This window comes from Equus przewalskii, chromosome X (genome assembly GCF_037783145.1).
Source record: "Equus przewalskii isolate Varuska chromosome X, EquPr2, whole genome shotgun sequence".
NCBI lineage: Eukaryota > Metazoa > Chordata > Mammalia > Perissodactyla > Equidae > Equus > Equus przewalskii.
Genome location: NC_091863.1, coordinates 580001 through 597587, shown reverse-complemented (window position 1 = coordinate 597587; position 17587 = coordinate 580001). Strand labels below are relative to the sequence as shown.

Here is a 17587-nt window from a genome sequence, read left to right as displayed (position 1 = left end):
AGCCCAGGTGGCGGGTAATAAAGGTCCCAGGAAGTGGGTTCCTGGGAGGCGACACAAGAGCCACAGCCTGTCCCTGGTCCCCTCCCTCTGGGGGGGCCCATCACCCCAGAGCTCCCCTCTGCATCGCACCCCACAAGAGCCCCTAGGCCACACGGACGCTGCACCCCGGACCCGTACTTTGGCCGTTTCTTAATCCAAATGATGTCGTGGGAGGTGGACAGAAGGCCGTCCTCCCAGAAGCCCCGATTTCTGAGAGACAGATGGAGGGTCCCAGAGGCTGCGTGGAGAGAGCTCCGTGAGCCCAGCGGAAACAGGGCGGGACGGGACGCACCAGTGGGGCCCACCAGGGGGGCCGTGGGCGGCTGGCCGACCGGGGTGGACGCTGGCCGGTGGGCCCAACCCCGTTTGGGTGGGAAGTCGACTCTGCTTTTTGGTCGGGCGGGCGGCATGGACTACGATACACCGCAGACAGACATCCTTGCAGAGGACCAGAGACAGAAGCTGAAGGTGGGGGCTGTGAGGGCCCCTTGGGACCGGCCCGCCCACGGCAGCACTTGCTTGATTAAAACGCAGGCCGGCTGAACCCCCTGGGGGGACCTCTCTCTGGATCTTCCCTTGAGGCGATTACTTCGGGAATGAGATGGAGTGTGGAGAAGGGCTGAGTCGAATCAGAGGGAGAGATGGTTGCGCGACTCTGCGAATATCCTAAAAATGCTGAATGGTATTCTTTCAATGCGTGGATTCTATCTCAATAACCCTGTTTTGGGTTTTTTTTTTTTTTTTTACAACAGTTTTAGCTTCACAGCAAAATTCAAAGGGAACGGGCCGCCCTGTGGCCTAATGGTTAAGGTCGCACGTTGCACTTGGGCGGCCCAGTGTTTCATCAGTTCGAATCCCGGGTATGGACATGGCACCGCTCATCAGGCCACACTGAGGTGGCGTCCCATATGCCACAACTAGAAGGACCCACAACTAAAAAAAATATACAACTATGTTCTGGGGGGCTTTGGGGAGAAGAAGGGGTAAAAAAAAAAGAGAAGATTGGCAACAGATGTCAGCTCAGGTGCCAATCTTAAAAGAAAAAGGAACAATTCAAAGGGAAAACAGACGTTTACCATAAACGCCTGCCCTCAGTCATGCATCGCCTCCCCCAGCGAGGCTGTTTTTAAAGAAAATAGCTTTATACGGAAACAGGAACAACCAGACGAAACCGGCCTCACATGACTACACCTCGGGGGGGCGGGGGGGGGGGGGACGCAGCGAAATGCACCGACTGCCGCTGTCTGCAGCTCGCCACCTGCTGCTGCTCCCTGGGGTCCCCAGACCCCCCGAAAAGCTGAGACACACGTGGGAGGCAGACAAGGAGACCCGAGTTTCTCCCAGCCGCCTGAAAGTTTACAGTCAGATACCGCAGAATTGTTCTGTGAACCCACGGTGCTTCCTGTGCAAAGGTCGAAGGAATGTTGGGGGTCAATATTTTTTTTTTTTTTTTTTTTGAGGAAGATTAGCCCTGAGCTAACATCTGCTGCCAATCCTTCTCTTTTTGCTGAGGAAGACTGGCCCTGAGCTGACGTCTGTGCCCATCTTCCTCTACTTTATATGTGGGACGGCTACCACGGCATGGCTTGCCAAGTGGGGCCACGTCCACACCCCAGATCCGAACCAGCAAACCCCAGGCCGCCGAAGCAGAGGGTGCACACTTAACCACTCGGCCACGGGGCCGGCCCATTAATTTACATTTTAACATCTCTGAAATTGGGGTGTTGCGCTGGGTTGAAAAGTGTCCCCCTGAAATTCCTGGAACCTGAGAACAGGATCTTATTCGGAAACAGGGTCTTTGCAGATGTGACGAAGGGAAGGACGGAGAGGAGGGCTTCCTGGAGGAGGCGGCCCTGAATCAAGGACGGAGAGGAGGGCTTCCTGGAGGAGGCGGCCCTAAATCAAGGATGGAGAGGAGGGCTTCCTGGAGGAGGCGGCCCTAAATCAAGGATGGAGAGGAGGGCTTCCTGGAGGAGGGGGCCCTGAATCAAGGATGGAGAGGAGGGCTTCCTGGAGGAGGCGGCCCTGAATCCAAGGACAGCGTCCTCCTCAGAGACAGAAGAGGAGACACAGACACAGAGGAACGGCCCTGTGAGGACGGAGGCAGAGACGGGAGGGAGGCGGCCACCGGCCCAGGGACCCTGGAGCCCCGGATGCCGGAAGAGGCAGGAGGGACCCTCCCCTGGAGCCTCCGGAGGGAGCGTGGCCCTGCGACCGTTGACCCCAGACTCCGGGCTCCAGGACGGGGGAGGACAGATCCCGGGGGTCTAAGCCCTAGGTGTGGGGTCCTTTGTAACGACAGCACAGAACCCTCATACACTAGATTGGACCCAGGGCCATGGGAGGACGACGCGTGGCGGCTGGAGCCCAGGTCACCCTCGGCTTCTCCCTGGTGCCCAGAGAAGGACTGGGCTGGCCGGACGCCTAGGGAGCTCTCTCAGGCTCCAGTCCCTGGACCCACCGAGGTCCTAAACCCTTTCAGAGACCGAGGCACACAGGGAATCAGACCCGTGACCTCGAGACCACGGGAAAGAGGAAATTAAAGAAAAAGCCAGAACATGACACACTGAGGTTTATACCGTGTGGGCTAAAACACACATAACATAAAACTTAACCATTTTATCCATTTTAAAGAAATCAGTGATACATACCACATTCACAATGTTGTGCAACTACCACCTCTGTCTGCTTCCAGAACATTCTCATCATCCCCAAAGGAGACCTCGTTCCGATGAGCAGTCACTCCCCCATCCCCCTCCCCAAGCCCCTGACAACCACTCATCTGCTTTCTGTCTGTGGATTTGCCTGTTCTGGACGTTTCCTATAAAAGCAATCACACACTGTGTGTCCTTTTGTATCTGGTTCTCTCCCTGAGCATCATGTGTTCAAGGTCCATCCACGTACAGCGTGTGTCAGAGCTTCACTCCTGTTCGTGGCTGCGTAATATTCCACTGTGTGGATGGACCACGTTGCATTTATCCATCAGTGGACACTTGGGCTGTCCCCACCTGTATGATTACTGTGACTTGTGCTGCTATGAACACGCGTGTACAAGTGTTCGCCTGGAAACCTGTTTTCAGGTCTTTGGGGTACGTACCTAGGAGCAGAATTGAGGTGATGACGTGAACCAGACGGACTGTGGTGACAATTTCGCAACATATACGCGTATCGAACCATGACGTTGTACATCTGAAACTCATACAATGCTATGTCAGTTACATCTCAATGAAACTGGAAGAAATTGTAAACATATAAATTAAAATATAAACATAAAGGTAAATATATACATTAAAATTGCATACTAATTGTTTTTACTGTCAACGTCAGGTTTTCTGTGTTCAAAAAAAATGCAACTGACCGTTATTAGCTATGAGCAGGTGTGCAAATCAAAACCAATGGCCAGTGTCACGTACTAGGTGACGTTGTGTTGGAAACGCCTCTCTGAACGAGATGGACGGGCTTCCTCTCGTGACGGCTCACCAGGAACGGTGTCCCCATCTTCCTTTACGTCTGGGAGACCTCGCTCACATGGACACCAGGTGGAAAGAGAAGCTTGGACCCCACGGCTTCTTTTCATTTTGGTGGCAGACAACTTCGGGCGGGGGGGGGGGGGGGGGAGGTCCTTGTTCCATTCCATTGAAAGCCAAGGCCGGAACAGGGCCAAGGGGAGAAGCTGCTGTCACTGTGTTAGCCCAGACCCACCTTCCTAGGTGACCCCAGGACCCTAGACACTTTGCCATCTCAGGGAGCAGAGCTTGGGGACCCCCATGCCCTCGGGTCTAGAAAATACTGCTCAGAGAGAGGCCAGAGGAAATGGGGCCCCAGCCCATCCCCACTGGGACCCAAATCCAAGGAGAGTTTGCAGCCAACAGCTGAAGGTCACGATGACCTTCACAGATCACACTCGGTCCGGGGGGAGCTTCTGGGTAAAGAGGTGGAGGGATGTCAAGGTCCCAGCTGAAGATACAGGGTTTCACCTCAGCCTCCCCAAAGGGACGACCTCGAGTCACACTTGTCACTTCTGGTTTGGGGATAAGCCGATCCCTCTTTCGTGGAAGCTGGGCCACTGATTGGGGGCGGTCTCCACTTACCCACAACAATGACCCCATCACCTAGAAAGAGACTCAGAACAAAACGCCATAAATGAGAGGAGAGGGGGGAGCTAACATCCCATGCTCACCGTAGAAGTCGGGGGACAAGGCGTCTAGGGTTGAAACCTTCTGAAAAGAGAAAAAAAGAAAGAAACGTGTTCTTGACTCACAGGCCCCAGAATGAGGAGAGAAGTCTTGGTTCCTTTGCAAAGATGCAGCCAGTTGGTCCCCAACGTGTCTCGGCTCCTCTCCATGCTCACTGATCAGCCGTTATTGATTGGCCAAAAATGAGAATTTTTAGAGAATTAACGGAAGTACGGCTCCCCCGGAAAATCCCGCCCTGAGTCGTAAAGACGGCAAGAGTCTCGAGGGAGCCCACCTGGGCAGGGTGCGCGTCCTTGTCGGGATCCCCACTGTGGTCCCTGCCTGCCCCCGCCCGCCGCACAGGAGGGGTTGTTTGGGGGTGCGGGGGCGTGTGTGCGCGTCTGTGTGTGCGTGTCCAGGAGACGGGACCAGAACCCACGACGGACCCCTCTCTCCGTCGGATTCCTGTCATTTTATCACCCACAGCCCAGCGCTGCACCCACTGCCCTTTGGGGGTCACAGGCGGTGAGGTCAGAGGTCAGGAAGATGGACCGAGGGTGGGTTTCCCATTGCATTGCTGAATCTCCTCCAGGACACCCCCTGCTCCAGGTGACGGGTGGCACTCCCCAGCTCCCCTGGACCACCACTCACGCACGTCCAGGGCACCCACAAGGCCACACACCCCAGGGTCACGGCCGCCTCCTCTCCCCTAGGTGGGGTCAGCCCACCAGCACCATCCCGGGCAGCCCCGTAGTGAGAGGCCCTCCCTCCCTGCTCTGCACAGAGGAGCCTCACTTCCCGCTGGAGCCCTGCGCCCCCACCCGAGGTCACTGTGAACAGTGGGCCACTCAGCACGGGAGGAACCCCGGACCTCAGAGACCCCTCTCATCTCAGACGCCCCTGACGTCTCAGAGACCTCCGTGACCTCACAGGGACCGCCCTCACCTCACAGGGACCTCCCTCACCTCACGGGGACCTCCCCTGGCCTCTCAGAGACCCCCTCCACCTGGGTCCCCACTGGCCCTCGTCATTGCCATCTGCTCCTTCGAGATCCCCAGGGTTTGGGGGCCCCATCTTTCCCAGCACCACATCCAGGCTGCCCAGTTTGTCGTCCCGATCTGGGACGTTTTAGAGCCACCGCTGACGCACACGCTCAGTGTGGGGCTGCAGGGACCCCAGCATGGCTGCCCGGGATCTCTGAGCAGCTCTTTCCCACCACTGAGCGTCTACGCACAGCCTGCACCCACCCGCCCCCCCCCCCCAGTCAGTGACAGATGGGACAAAAGCCATCCCAGAGAAAGAAGCTGCGAGTGTGGTGCGCCTGGCACGCTGTCTGACAGCGGCGTGAGCGGGTGGACCAGGCACGTGACTGGACCTCCATATGCCGCGAAATCTGCGTTTTAATTAAACACACGGGCGGAGGGATGACTGCAGGCTGGGGTCCCAGGAGGGGCACCGGCTCCTACCTGCCCCCACGACGGCAGCTGGGAAAAAACCCACTTTCTCTTTTTGGAAAAAACGGTTCTGCAGCTTTGAGAAGGTTGCACTGGTGAATTCGCTAAAGTCTGCGTTCTCAGCAAGAAAAGCAAATGCCTCCAAGGACCCAGGCCTCTCCTCCACCGGGTTATCTGAGGACATCGACGGCACGTGAAACGCATCACTGAAAACCACCCCTATCAGCGTCAGACAGGCTACACCAGGCTCAGCTCAAGGACGTCACCCAAAGACCTCCAAAACGACAAAAAACCCGTAAGAATGGAGAACGTCAGCTCATTGGAAAAAGATTTTATTTCACCATAAAAAGGCAAACTGGAATAAACAGCCCCTCTCCGAATGAACATGAACGGTACAGCTCTTCTCAAGTATTTCTGGGCTTCCCTTGGAGAAGCCAACGATTATAAAATGTAACAAGTTTGCAGCCTGAAATCGGTTGGAAACGTTCCGAGTAAAAATAATTTAGCAAAACGGCTTCTTAAAAAAATCACACACGCTAACCAGGACTAGAAACCAAAGCTTTTGAGCAACTTATTTTATGTTTGACTTGAATTTGTAAAAAGTGACTGTTTCTGAAGTCCGGGAGCGTCGCGCCGCCCTGTGGCTCTCCCCGGGGTGCAGACGGCACGTCTGCCATCTGGATCTTAAAGCACTTGCGCCTTCTCCGCCCGCGATCTAAGGGGCCACGCTCACTTTGTTCTTTGGGCCTCTCGCCCAAATCGCACTTCACAACCGGATAAATTCACAAAAAAGAAAAAGGAAAAACAAACCCCAGGGCAAGGCTTTTTCTTTCCGGTGCTCGCGGGGCGGTGGCTGTCCACACTTGACGTCCGTCCGCGATGACAGGAAACGCGCCCCGCGCTGTCCCTCCACGGGGGTGTCCCTGAGCGCCCAGGGAAACTCTGCTGTGCCCGCGGGCGCGCGGCGGGTCTGTGACGCTCGCAGCAGCCGTGCTGTGCGGTTCTCCTGATTTAGAGAGGACTGGTGATGTTAAAGCTATCCGAGCGACAGTTTGAAAGGGAACTAAAGCTAGTGACTGAGGACGACAGGTTTCAGCCACGGGGCCGCCAGTCGATCATGAAAGGCGTCTTGAGACGCGCTGCCCTCCTCCGCAGGGCGGGTCCGGGGACGCTGGCTCCGTGAGGTGGCGAGCAGACAGGAGCCAGGACGCTCCGGGGGCTGAGCGCCCCAGGACGGCGGCGGCAAGGGGGCGCGCCCTGCATTACCTGTTCCAGGTGCTGCGGTGCCGGCTGGGGGAGCCCGAGCGCGACCTCTCGCTGCGCCGGTGGCGGCTGCGCTTCCTGCTGGAGCTGCCCCTGTGGTCTCGGCTCCTCTCCCTCCGGCCACCCCGCTCCCTGCTGTGGGACCTCCTCGACCGGCCGTGGTCCGGGCTGGCGCTGCGCCGGTGGGGACTGGCGTCCGGGTGCGCGTGCTTCTTATGGGCCCGCCGCTCCTTGCGCGGCTGCCTGCCGTCCTCGTGGCTGCCGGCCCGCCGCGGCCGGCTCCTCTCCCGCTTGTGCCTGTCATCGCCGCTCCGGTCCCCGCTGGCCCGGCCACGGCCCTTGCTGGGCTCACGGTTGCACTTGTCTTGCTCAGAGCGGACGTCCTTTCTGGGTGCGTTCTGGTCGCATGCGGCGGGCGCGCCCTTGGGCTGCTGGGTGTTGTCGGGGATGCACGACAGGACGCCGGGGCACCTCTTGTCGGGTGAGCCGTCATCCGGGACGGCGAGGCGGGCAGGCTGGCCTTCCTTGCCCGGGGCCTCCTCGGCCACACTCCCGTTCAGGTTTCTGGGAGCGGCGTCGGGCTCTGGGCGGGGCGGGCTCTCCTTGGAGGCGCTGGGGGGCGGCGGGCCGGTGAGGGGGTGCAGCGAGGCGGTGCTCACGCAGCCGGCCGACACCGTCTGCAGAATGTCCAGCACGGGCTGCAGCAGGTCCGCGTGGGAGACCCCCAGCTCCTCGTGCGCATGGGGGTCGTCGCCCTTCTTGCTCAGCAGGATGCTCAGCAGCCGCTGGCGCAGCTGCTTCTCCTTGCGCTGCAGCCCCAGGGCGCGCTCCTTCTCCTCCTCCACCCGCCGCAGCTCGGCCTCCTGCAGCCGCCGCCTCTCCTCCAGCTGCTGCAGACGCAGCGTCTCCTCCTTCTGCTCCTGCTCCTGGAGCCTCACGGCCTGCGGCAGAGAGGGAGGCGCGCCTGAGATGTCTCTCTCCACCTACCTGGGCGCTCCGAGGAGGCGCTGGGGTTGTCGACGCCGCGTGGCCAGGGGGTGCCGGACGGACAGCCTGGCCGGAGCGCGGCCCGCCCATCCCGAGCGTGCCCCGGGCCAGAAGGAAACCCCGTGGCAAAGCTCCTTGGCACGGCCCCAGGGAGGGCGTTTCGGGCAGGGCCCGGGCCCCTCCTGGTCGCAGACGGGGCCTGCTGTTAGGTCGCAAGCGGTCGCCGGCCACAGGGAGCTGAGATGCCAACGGAGACACGCGGCCGCCGCCACGTGCCGTGCTGGGCCTAGCCTGGGTTAGTGTCTTCAATATTCACCATGAAATAAGAGCTGAGTGGCCCACGTCTCAGCGCCTGCCACGCTCCTTCCCGGGCACTTATCACAACTGTAATTAGACAACAGGTTATGCGGTCGCCCCGCGCCCGGCTCCACGGGGGCCCGCGGCCCGCCTGAGCACAGGAGCGCCCGGCGAGGCCCGTCCGCGTGCCCCCCAGCTCACGGAGGTCGCCAGCCGGGCCTCCAGGAGGAGCAAGGGGAGAGCGAGGAGCCTCCCGGGACAGAGACGGTCGTCGGCACGGCACCGGCTGACACCTGTCGGATGCGCAGCTGCCGAGGGGGCACACGGGGCCCGGCCAGGCTTGGCGGCGCACCCTGGGCTTCCTGAAGGTCCCTGCTCGATCAACCAGGTTCAGCCCTCGTCCTCCCACCCTGGGCTGCGGGCCTGGAGGGGTCAGGGCAGCACCGGCTGACCTGCTGTCCCCAGCTGGGGGACAGCCCCAGGGGCCGGGGGCCCTCAGCAAGCTGTGCTATTCCCTCGCTCTGGGGCAAACGTTGGGGAGCCCCAACTGAGGGTACGCTGATTGCGAGTTCTACCAGCTTGCAAAGGGGAAAGCACGACTCTGCCAATCCAGGGCGACGCAGGAATCCTACAAACCAGCACAGCACGGGCGTCCCCCTCGGCAGGAACACTTAACGCTTTCGGTGGTGGCTGCCACCAGCCGAGGGGAGGGGGGCCGGGAGCTGGCCCGCGTTTCAGGGGAAGGCACGGACGGCAGCCAGAGCAGGCGCGCCCCCGCCCGGCCGCCCGCCCGCCCACCCGCCCGCCCGCGGCGGGTACCTTGGCCCGGCTCAGCAGCTCGGCGATCAGCCGGATGGACTGCAGGTTGCGCTGCGCCAGCAGCAGCTTCCGCTCCTCCAGCTTGATCTTCTCCTGCAGCTTCTTCTGCTCCTCCGCCTGCAGCTTCTCCAGCTTCTTCTGGTTGCGGCGGAACTCACGGTCCCGCTGCTTCTGCTCCCGCTTGCGCAGCTTCTCCTCTCGTTTCCGCTCCCGCTCCAGCTCTTCCAGCTCCTTCTGCTTCCTGTGCAAAACAGACCAGGGTTCCGTGAGGCGGGGACGGGGTGCCACAGGGGACACCCCACACGCGACAGAGGTGGAGGGTGGGCGAGCGGGGGAGGACGGCATTGCGGTGACGTCCACGTGACGAATCGTTTTAACCCTTTGCCCCAGAAGACATCCCAGTTGAATCCCAGGACCCGAGACGCAGCCGACGTACGGGAAGGGGGGATTCCCATCATCTTCCTAGGGACAGTCTTGCTAAGTGTGACCCCAGACCCGGAACCGTGCAGACAGGATGGCGTCAGTCTAGCTCTGAGCGAGCTACGTGCCCCCCAGGGGGAAGGGCCGACCTCACACCGGGGCACCCGCATCGCAGCACCCAGAACCCCCTGACCTGCAGTGCTCCCAGCCCCAGAGGGCACCACAAGCCGAGGGGGCGCGAGCCTGACTCAGGAGGAAACTGCCCGCGACTGACGCCCAGAGCACAGCACAAGCGCTCGCCAGTGCCAGCAAGCGACCCGGACACGACTGAGCAGAGAGCAGAGGCCGCGCGGGAGCTTCCAGCTCAGAGAGGAGCCACTTCTAAAAGGTGCCGGCGGTGCCTGCACGTCCCCTCCCTGGGCCTTCACAGACGGGCTGTGTGGCCCCCCGGAAACCGTGGGGCTGGAGAAGGAATGAAACGTGGATGCGCACGGCCACACGGAAGATTCTGGAAGAACTGTGTTAAAGGGAAGATCAAACACAGAACGCTATGCCCTGTGCTATCCTTTCCATGCGGAATTCTAGGAAAGCCAAACCCATCGGGATGACTGGCTCTGGGGTGTGTCCCCCAGTCAACGGGTCCCCGATGGCACGCCCCATCTTAGGGACATCCTGTGCGATCGCACGAGAGAAACAACCTGGAGATGGCAACTTTCCTTGAAAGCAAATCCACACCATGCCCAACAACCTAGAGCCCGACAGTACTTTTTCTTGGGGATGGAGGTCAGTCCCTGAACTGAGGAGTCCGGAAGAGTCCAGAAGAGTCTGGAAGAACCCACCATGGACACACACACCCACGTCTGCCCTCTGGCTTTAAAATCTATCCAATGACCGATGCACGCGGGAGACGCACTGAAGCCGCTCTGGGCGGGAGCAGACCCGCAAGGGGAGACCCTGAGACCCAGGCACGCCGCCGATCAGCTCCGGAACACAGTGGAACTGGTCACGGCGACGCCAGACCCCCAGAGATGCAGCCAGCAGACCGCAGCCCCGGGGACGAGGAAACCAGGATCCACATGCCCTGGGACCTGGGGGAGGACGGGCAGAGCGTCACTCGTCCGTGGAAAGCAATGCCCAGCCGGAGAGCCTGCCCCGAGGGCTGCCCCAGAAGGTCCTCTCACCCACGCATCGGGCCCCAGGGCTGCAGGAGCCACAGGCCACAGCGGCCTCGTGGGCCCTACCAGGGCCCGGGGCTCTGCACAGCACACCTAAAGGCCCGGACTTGTCAGCTGAGGACGTGACGTCCGCCACCAGCTACGCCCTGGTGCTCATTAGAACGGAACCACCCCCAGGAACACGCCGGCCAGCGACAGAGCGCCCGCCCAGGCTGCCCCGGCCTGGCCGCAGGCTCAGGACAAGAGGGGGCCGAGGGCAGCCATGGGGCCCACCTGGGTCCCCATGGCCCACCTGCACAGCCCCACGCCCTGAGCTTGCCCCGGGCACCCTCTCCAGCCCACGCCTCTTCCCGCCACCCCGTGACCATGACCGTGACCACGGCAGAGGCGCCATCCCCGGCTGGGAACCCTGTGTCCCCAGCACGCCTCCCTGGACACCCTGTGTCGTCCAGCTCACACGGACAGAGCGGTCTGTCCTCCGAGGCCTGCCTTCCTACCGCAGAACTCAGGGAAACTGCTCCTCTGAGCGAGACCTCAGAGCTGCTTGCAAAGCGCCATGGGAGACTCCCGCGGGGCCTGACGGCCAGGGCTCGGGGGGCACGGCCGATGCGCCAGGAGCGAGGACCAGGCCTGGGGACAAGGGCTGGGTGGGGCTGCACGCTGCAGGCCGTGTCTCTGCAAGACGGGGCTCCTGGCACCGCCCGTCCTGGTTCCGCCCGAGGACAGCGAGCTGCCACGGGGACTTGGATCCACAACGTCCCCTCCTGAGGACGCAGTGCAGCCAGCACGCCCCACGCTCCCGGGCAGCCTCGCTCCACAGCTTCAGACAGCTCACGAGAGGGTCCCGCCCGGCCCACGCCCACACCTCACCTGCTGCCCGCCCTCCCGGGCCAGCAGGCCGCGTCTCCTCCGGGCAGCAGTGCAAGGTGAGGCCAAGACCAGCCATCAGCACAACACAGCCGATGGGAAATGAGCCTAGAACACACGCACGTGAAAACGCGGGAAAGAAACGCCAGAGGTACAGCAGTGGTGATGGGAGACGGAGCGTTTCTCCTATTCCCCCAAGTTTAGGTGATGTTGACGGTTAGACTACCACTAACACCAGAGCAACAAGCGCAAGGCGGACAGACGGTGACCCGGGTTCGCCCTTCGATGCCTAAAGGCCAGTGACGGACGGCACCAGTGACCCGGAAGGCGTCCTCGAGGAAACTGCTTTTCGTGAGAACCTGCCCGACTCCACCAGCTCTCGACTTCTTTTTGTCACCACAGCTTCAACCGAAAGGCAAAACCGCACAACGGCCCAGACGCTCTGCTTCTGCGGGCAGGACGCGGCTCTGAGGGATGGCACGGCCCGGGCGGCCGTCAGGGGCCAGCCACATGCAGGACGCGGGCGGGAGCGCACATGCCTTCTGCTGTGTGTCCAGCAGCACTGCACGCATGCATGCACACACATGCACACGCATGTGCATACGCACACGTGGGCATCGGGCAGCGACTCAGACGGCGCCGCTTTCACGGAAAATACCTCTCCTCGGCCCTCTGCCTCTCCTCCGCCTCCTTCTCCCGGCGCTTCTGCTCTTCCCGCTGCTGCTCCAGCTCCTGCAGCTTCTGCCTCTCCAGCTGCCGCTTCTTGATCGAGGCATCGCTCAGGTGCTTGGTCGAGTCGAAAGAAACCTTGAGGAGCAGAACAGAGAGCGCGGGGTTACCCGGAAGCCTTCCTGAGACACGAGGAAGCGGCGCCCATGCCAGGCAGGCGCTCACAGAATCCCGCCACCCTGGAGAAGGCGAGTCATGGCAACACGACCCCGCAGACGTTGTCTGAAGCCCCGCATCAGCGAGTGGCTGACCGGGGGAGGAGGCACCGACCCTGGGCGCATCTCACCCTCGCCACCTAACACCATTCTCCCCTTGTGCTACGGGGGCCCCACTGTTCCCCGACGGTGCCACCACTCCACTGCCAGGGGGCCTGTGCCCACGGTGACTGGGGTGCAAGCTGTCTGATGGCCCCCAGACCGGGCTCCTCTACCAGGTTGATGCCCTTGTCACTGCAAAGCCAAGGTGAGTCAGAGACGGCACCCAGAGGACGACGTCTCCGTCCTCGTCTAAAGGAATGTGGTTCCCCCACATTGTCCTTAAAATATGGGTTTTCTAAAAGCCAAAGTGGGGGCCGGCTGCCTTGCTCTCTCTGCCTCTGAAACTCTGTGGAACACAGGCTTGTCGTAATCTTGTCGACGTAATTTTGCTTTCCCCTGACTCCCACGCGGGCCGGAGCGCGGCTGCCACTCCGCGCCGGCAGGACGCCAGGTCTCACCTTGATGTTGCAGGCCACGGCCTTGCCGTCCTCGCCCTTGTACATGAGTTTCATGCCGCGGAGGGCGCTCATGGCCTGGATGAAGCCCACGTACTCGCGGTACTGGACGTACGCCTCGAAGTTCAGGTGCCCCCCGAAGCTGAAGGTGTGGAAGTTGCGTCCCGTCATCTCCTCGCGGTACGGGTCCAGCATGGGGATGTCCACGTTCCGGATCTCCCCAAACTTCTCGAACACCTTGACCAGGACGTCCTCGCTGGGTTTCTCCGAGCCCGACTCCTTCAGCGCGAACCACTTGCAGGGCAGCCCCTCCAGGTGGATGGTGTCCGGCCGCTCGCCCGGCAGCGTCTCGTTCATGTCCTTCGCGTCGCGGAAGAAGGAGTCCCAGTCGTGGCGCGTGGGGAAGTCGATCTTGAACTCGGCGGCCCGCACCTTGAGGATGTCGGAGAAGCCGCTGAGCTTGATGGTCTTGCCGTCCAGGCAGGCCAGGAAGGATTTGACCAGGCTCTTGTTCTCCACCTCGCCCTCGAAGCGGATGAAGTCCATGGTGCTCTTGGAGATGCGCAGCGTGGAGAACTGGTGGTTGTGCACCATGCCCTTCAGCCTCTCCATCACCTCCCAGTTGGAGATGGACTTCCCCGGCTGCTTCAGCTGCGGGAGGGCCACGCTGATGGTCATCTTCGTGATGGGCTTCAGGTAGAGGCCGTACGCGGGGCACAGCTCCACCGCCTCAGACGTGTCGTGGACTATGGTGGCCGCTGCCATAGCCGGGGCGTTGGGCCTGAAACGCAAGCACAGACGGTCAGCCTGGAGGGGCAGGGCGGTGTCCCTGTGCCGGCAGGCACGTCAGGCCAGGAGCGGAGGGACGAGTCTGCTCCTCTGCCGGGTCAGGGAAACTGGTCCCCACTTGTTAAAAGTCATCACCCGAGATATCAGTTTTTGTTTTTGTTTTTTTTAAATCATCAGATTACACTAAAGAAGGAAAAAAAACAGGTTGTCAAAAACTTTTAAAAACAGCTTAGTGCCCAGGCCTCGGTCAGCGCTGAGCCACCCCAATACCTAGAAGCAGCTCTCCGGGGACCAGGCTGAGCTGGGCTGGCTCCCTAACCCCCACCCTGGGGTAGCAGGGAGAGGCAAGGAGGAAGCGCCCGGCTACACTGAAAGCCAGGACTGGCCCACGGGGGAAGGGTTGGCGGGAAAGAGACCTCGGCTCCAGGACAGGGGAGGGTGTGCGAAGGAGGCGGCCTCGTGTGCGAACTGACCACACAGAGAGGGAGTCTCAGGCTGAGACTGACAACTTTAGCATCTCCACCACGGGCCCGACTCAAAAAGAAAAGGTGCAGGGCCAAAGCGTGGGGCTCCGAGGGCCCCATGTGTGCACCCTCTCCCCCCCACCCCAGCTTCTCCGAGGCAGGTCTCCCCCACTGCTCTGATGGAACCCAGGCGGTACAGGCCGCTGTGACCCCGCCGCCCGCCCACCAGCTCAGGGAAGACTTCTCGCCAGGCCCGGGAGGCACAGCCCAGAGAAGGGCAGGCTGCCAGGCCAGAAGGTCCAAAGAGGACGGGAGAGCCACTTGAGTGGGTCTGGGGCACAGGAGGGGGGCTGTGGCCTGGGCTGGGACCAGACACCGCCCCCCAGGACCCCGAGGGCTGCATGGGGAGCCTGAGCCAGCAAACAGGCAGCCCCACCTGTGGCCAGTAACCCTGGGACTCCCAGCTTCCCTGGTTGCCTGGCAACCGGTCTCCCCAGTAACGCGCTTGGCCCATCGGCTGCCCCCGGCACCATACCCCAGGCCCCCTCCAGCTCCCTCTGGCCCCCAACTCCAGCCTCCCCAGCTCCCCAAGCTGCCCCACTGTCACATCGGTATCCCATACACCCCCATTACGCTCAATACCCACAGCCCCCCATACAGCACGTTACCTCCGCCCACTGTTGCCCAGACACCTCTGGAACGGCCCCCAGACCCCAGAAGCGGCCTCCCTGGTACCCTCAGTGTCGCTGGCCACCCCTGGGCCTCTCCCCCAGCCCCTCAGAACCTGGGACCCCTGGCTCCTCGCAGACTCTGACCCGCAGTACTCCTAGCCCCCTAGTACTCCCCGCCCCTCGCACCCCCAGCCTCTCCAATCTGTTCTCAATACCCTCAGCGCCCTGGTACGCCCATCCCTGGTCCCCCAGAATCTCCAGGCCACCCGACACCCCTAACCCCAGGACTCTGCCTCCTGCAGACCCAGGCCCCCAGACCTCAGTGCCCCCCCACTAGCCCTGCAGACTCCAGTGCCCGAAAAAACCCAGACCTCCAGGCCCACCAGACCCGAGTCCCCCAAGAAGTCAGACCTCCAGGCCCACCAGACCCAAGTCCCCCCAAGAAGTCAGACCTCCAGGCCCCCCAGAACCAGGTACCCATAGACTCAAGGACCCCACCCTCAGGCCCCTAGACTCAAGCTCCCTCAAAGAACACAGATCTCCAGGCCCCCCAGAACCCTGTCCCCAAAAACAACAGGCCCCCAGACTCAAGCCCCCCCCAAAGAACACAGACCTCCAGGCCCCCAGAACCCGGTCCCCTCAAGAACACAGACCTCCAGGCCCCCAGAACCTGGTCCCCCGCCAAGAACACAGACCTCCAGGCCTCAGCTCCCTGGCCCCTCACAGTCAAACCCCCCCAGGAAGAACCCAGACCTCCAGGCCCCCAGAACCCGGTCCCCCCAAGAACACAGACTTCCAGGTCCCCAGAACCCGGTCCCCCCAAGACCACAGACCTCCAGGCCCCTAGAACCCGGTCCCCCCAAGAACACAAACCTCCAGGCCCCCAGAACCCGGTCCCCCCAAGAACCCAGACCTCCAGGCCCCCAGAACCCGGTCCCCCCAAGAACACAGACCTCCAGGCCCCCAGAACCCGATCCCCCCAAGAACCCAGACCTCCAGGCCCCAGCTACTCGGCCCTCAGACCTCCGGGCCCCGAGCCCCGAGCCCCCCAAAAGCCCAGACCTGCAGGCCCCCCAGAACCCGGGCCCCTCAGACGCTGGTCCCCCCCACACCCCGGTCTCCCCAGAGCCCTGACCCGTAGGCCCCGGCCCCCCCCAGACCCTGGCCTCCTCAGAGCGCCGACCCGTAGGCCCCGGCCCCGCCCCGGCCCCGCGGACCCCTCAGGCCGCCCCGGCTGGCGGGGCGGCGTCGTCGGCGGGCTCACCGGTGCGGGGCTCCGCCTGCGTCCCGGCCGCCGCGCTGGCCCAGCTCCCGCGTCCCCGCCGACCCCGCAGCGCGGCCTCCCCGCCCGGCGTCCCACCGTCCGCCAGAGGCGCCACCGACGCGACCCGTCGCCGCCCGCCCCTGTGACGCACTTCCGCTTCCGGCGCTCGGGCCAGCGGAAGCGGCCGCGCGGCGGCTCCGGGTTTCTCCTCCCGGCCCTGGCCCCGCCCCCGGGGGCGGGACTTCCGGCGGGGGCCCGGGGTGGGGGCGGGTCGGCCCGGGCTGGACACTGCGCATGCGCGAGCCCGCCCCACCCCCATGCGGCCACCTGTCTGGGTCCGAGCCGGGGCTGCACCTGCCGCGGGACATTAGGGGCTTCCGGAGCGCTCGGGGCTGCGGGCCTAGGTTGTTATTCTAATCCTACATCCCAGAGGACAGTTCAAGTTAGTTCCAAACTTGCTGTTTATTGTCTATTAATTTTTAAACCATTTTTACTTTCTTGTGTATATTGCTTAATTGCATAACTATATCTAAATACATAACATAAACATAAACGTATAGCATTTTTATATTTCTCCTTTAAATTTGTATATTCTTATGTAACAATTATTTAATTTTAATACTATATGCCAATAACCTATAAATGATATATTTGCTGTCTGTATTTTATGCACCGTATTATTTTTAAATGTTTAATAATATCTAAATTTCAAGCATAAACATGGGATAATATATCTCAAATATTACACATAGTATACTTTATGTAATAGGTTTTTGTGTAATTTTACAAATCATATATTTTATACATAATAACATACTTTATATAGTTGTGTGATATAGTTACAAATTAACGAAGTCTAATTTATTCAGCTCCCACCTTGTGCCCCATGCTGCCCAGGGCATGGGCTTCTGATGCCCCAAATAGGTTGCAAGTCCTCAAACTGAAAATCCAGTGTGTCGGAGAGCAAGAACAGGGGTCACAGCATCCGCTTCAGAGGGGGCAAGCATGGGTGAGGGGCCCCTGAAAGCAAGCAGAGTTTTAAAAGCAAAGGGGGGCCTGGGTATTTTCTGGGTGTCTGCTCTGTGAGTCACCTTGTCCCGTTAATATGCTGTCCATCAAGGCAAATATGATCCTGGTGAGGAGGAAACCGAGGCTCCAGGGCGACCCCAGGTAGGCGGACCCCTCTTTGAACCCAGGCAGGCTTCTCGGTGGGGTATGCATCTTTGCTGTCTTCATTTAATTTCTCCTTCCCCTTCGGGACCCAGATGTGCTTCGTGTTGTCTTTGAAACCAGTCTCCCAAAGGCCACTTGTGTGTGTCGATGGCGTGTTTCTTTCCCCCGGGGAACTGTTAAATTTGGAAACCGCTTTTCCCGTCTGCTCTCGAAGCATTTGCAAAGCAAATTAAGAAATGAGTACTCACTCCTTCGCAACCCCCGAGTCTAAGAGATGATTATAATAATT

The 17587-nt window shown here is 61.0% G+C and overlaps 1 protein-coding gene and 1 long non-coding RNA gene across 6 annotated transcripts in view; one reads left to right on the top strand and one right to left on the bottom strand.

The window, feature by feature from the left end:
* Positions 1–5984: 5984 nt before the first annotated feature.
* AKAP17A (A-kinase anchoring protein 17A) lies at positions 5985–16263 on the bottom strand. Its single transcript, XM_070606548.1, has 5 exons — positions 16126–16263; positions 12941–13718; positions 12155–12303; positions 9035–9275; positions 5985–7872 (listed from the first exon to the last, which is right to left on the bottom strand). The coding sequence occupies exons 2-5, from the start codon at positions 13700–13702 to the stop codon at positions 6931–6933; spliced, it is 2094 nt and encodes a 697-aa protein (XP_070462649.1). The 5' UTR covers positions 13703–13718; positions 16126–16263; the 3' UTR covers positions 5985–6930.
* Positions 16264–16412: 149 nt separating this feature from the next.
* Positions 16413–17587, top strand: part of LOC139080908 (uncharacterized) — a 22810-nt gene continuing 21635 nt past the window's right edge. For 3 of the 5 annotated variants that reach the window (XR_011535758.1, XR_011535760.1, XR_011535756.1), the window contains exons 1-2: positions 16413–16529; positions 17246–17295. This is a non-coding gene — a long non-coding RNA (uncharacterized lncRNA). Of the gene's footprint in view, positions 16568–17245; positions 17296–17587 lie in introns of all 5 variants that reach the window. The other 2 variants (XR_011535759.1, XR_011535757.1) reach the window with 2 other exon arrangements.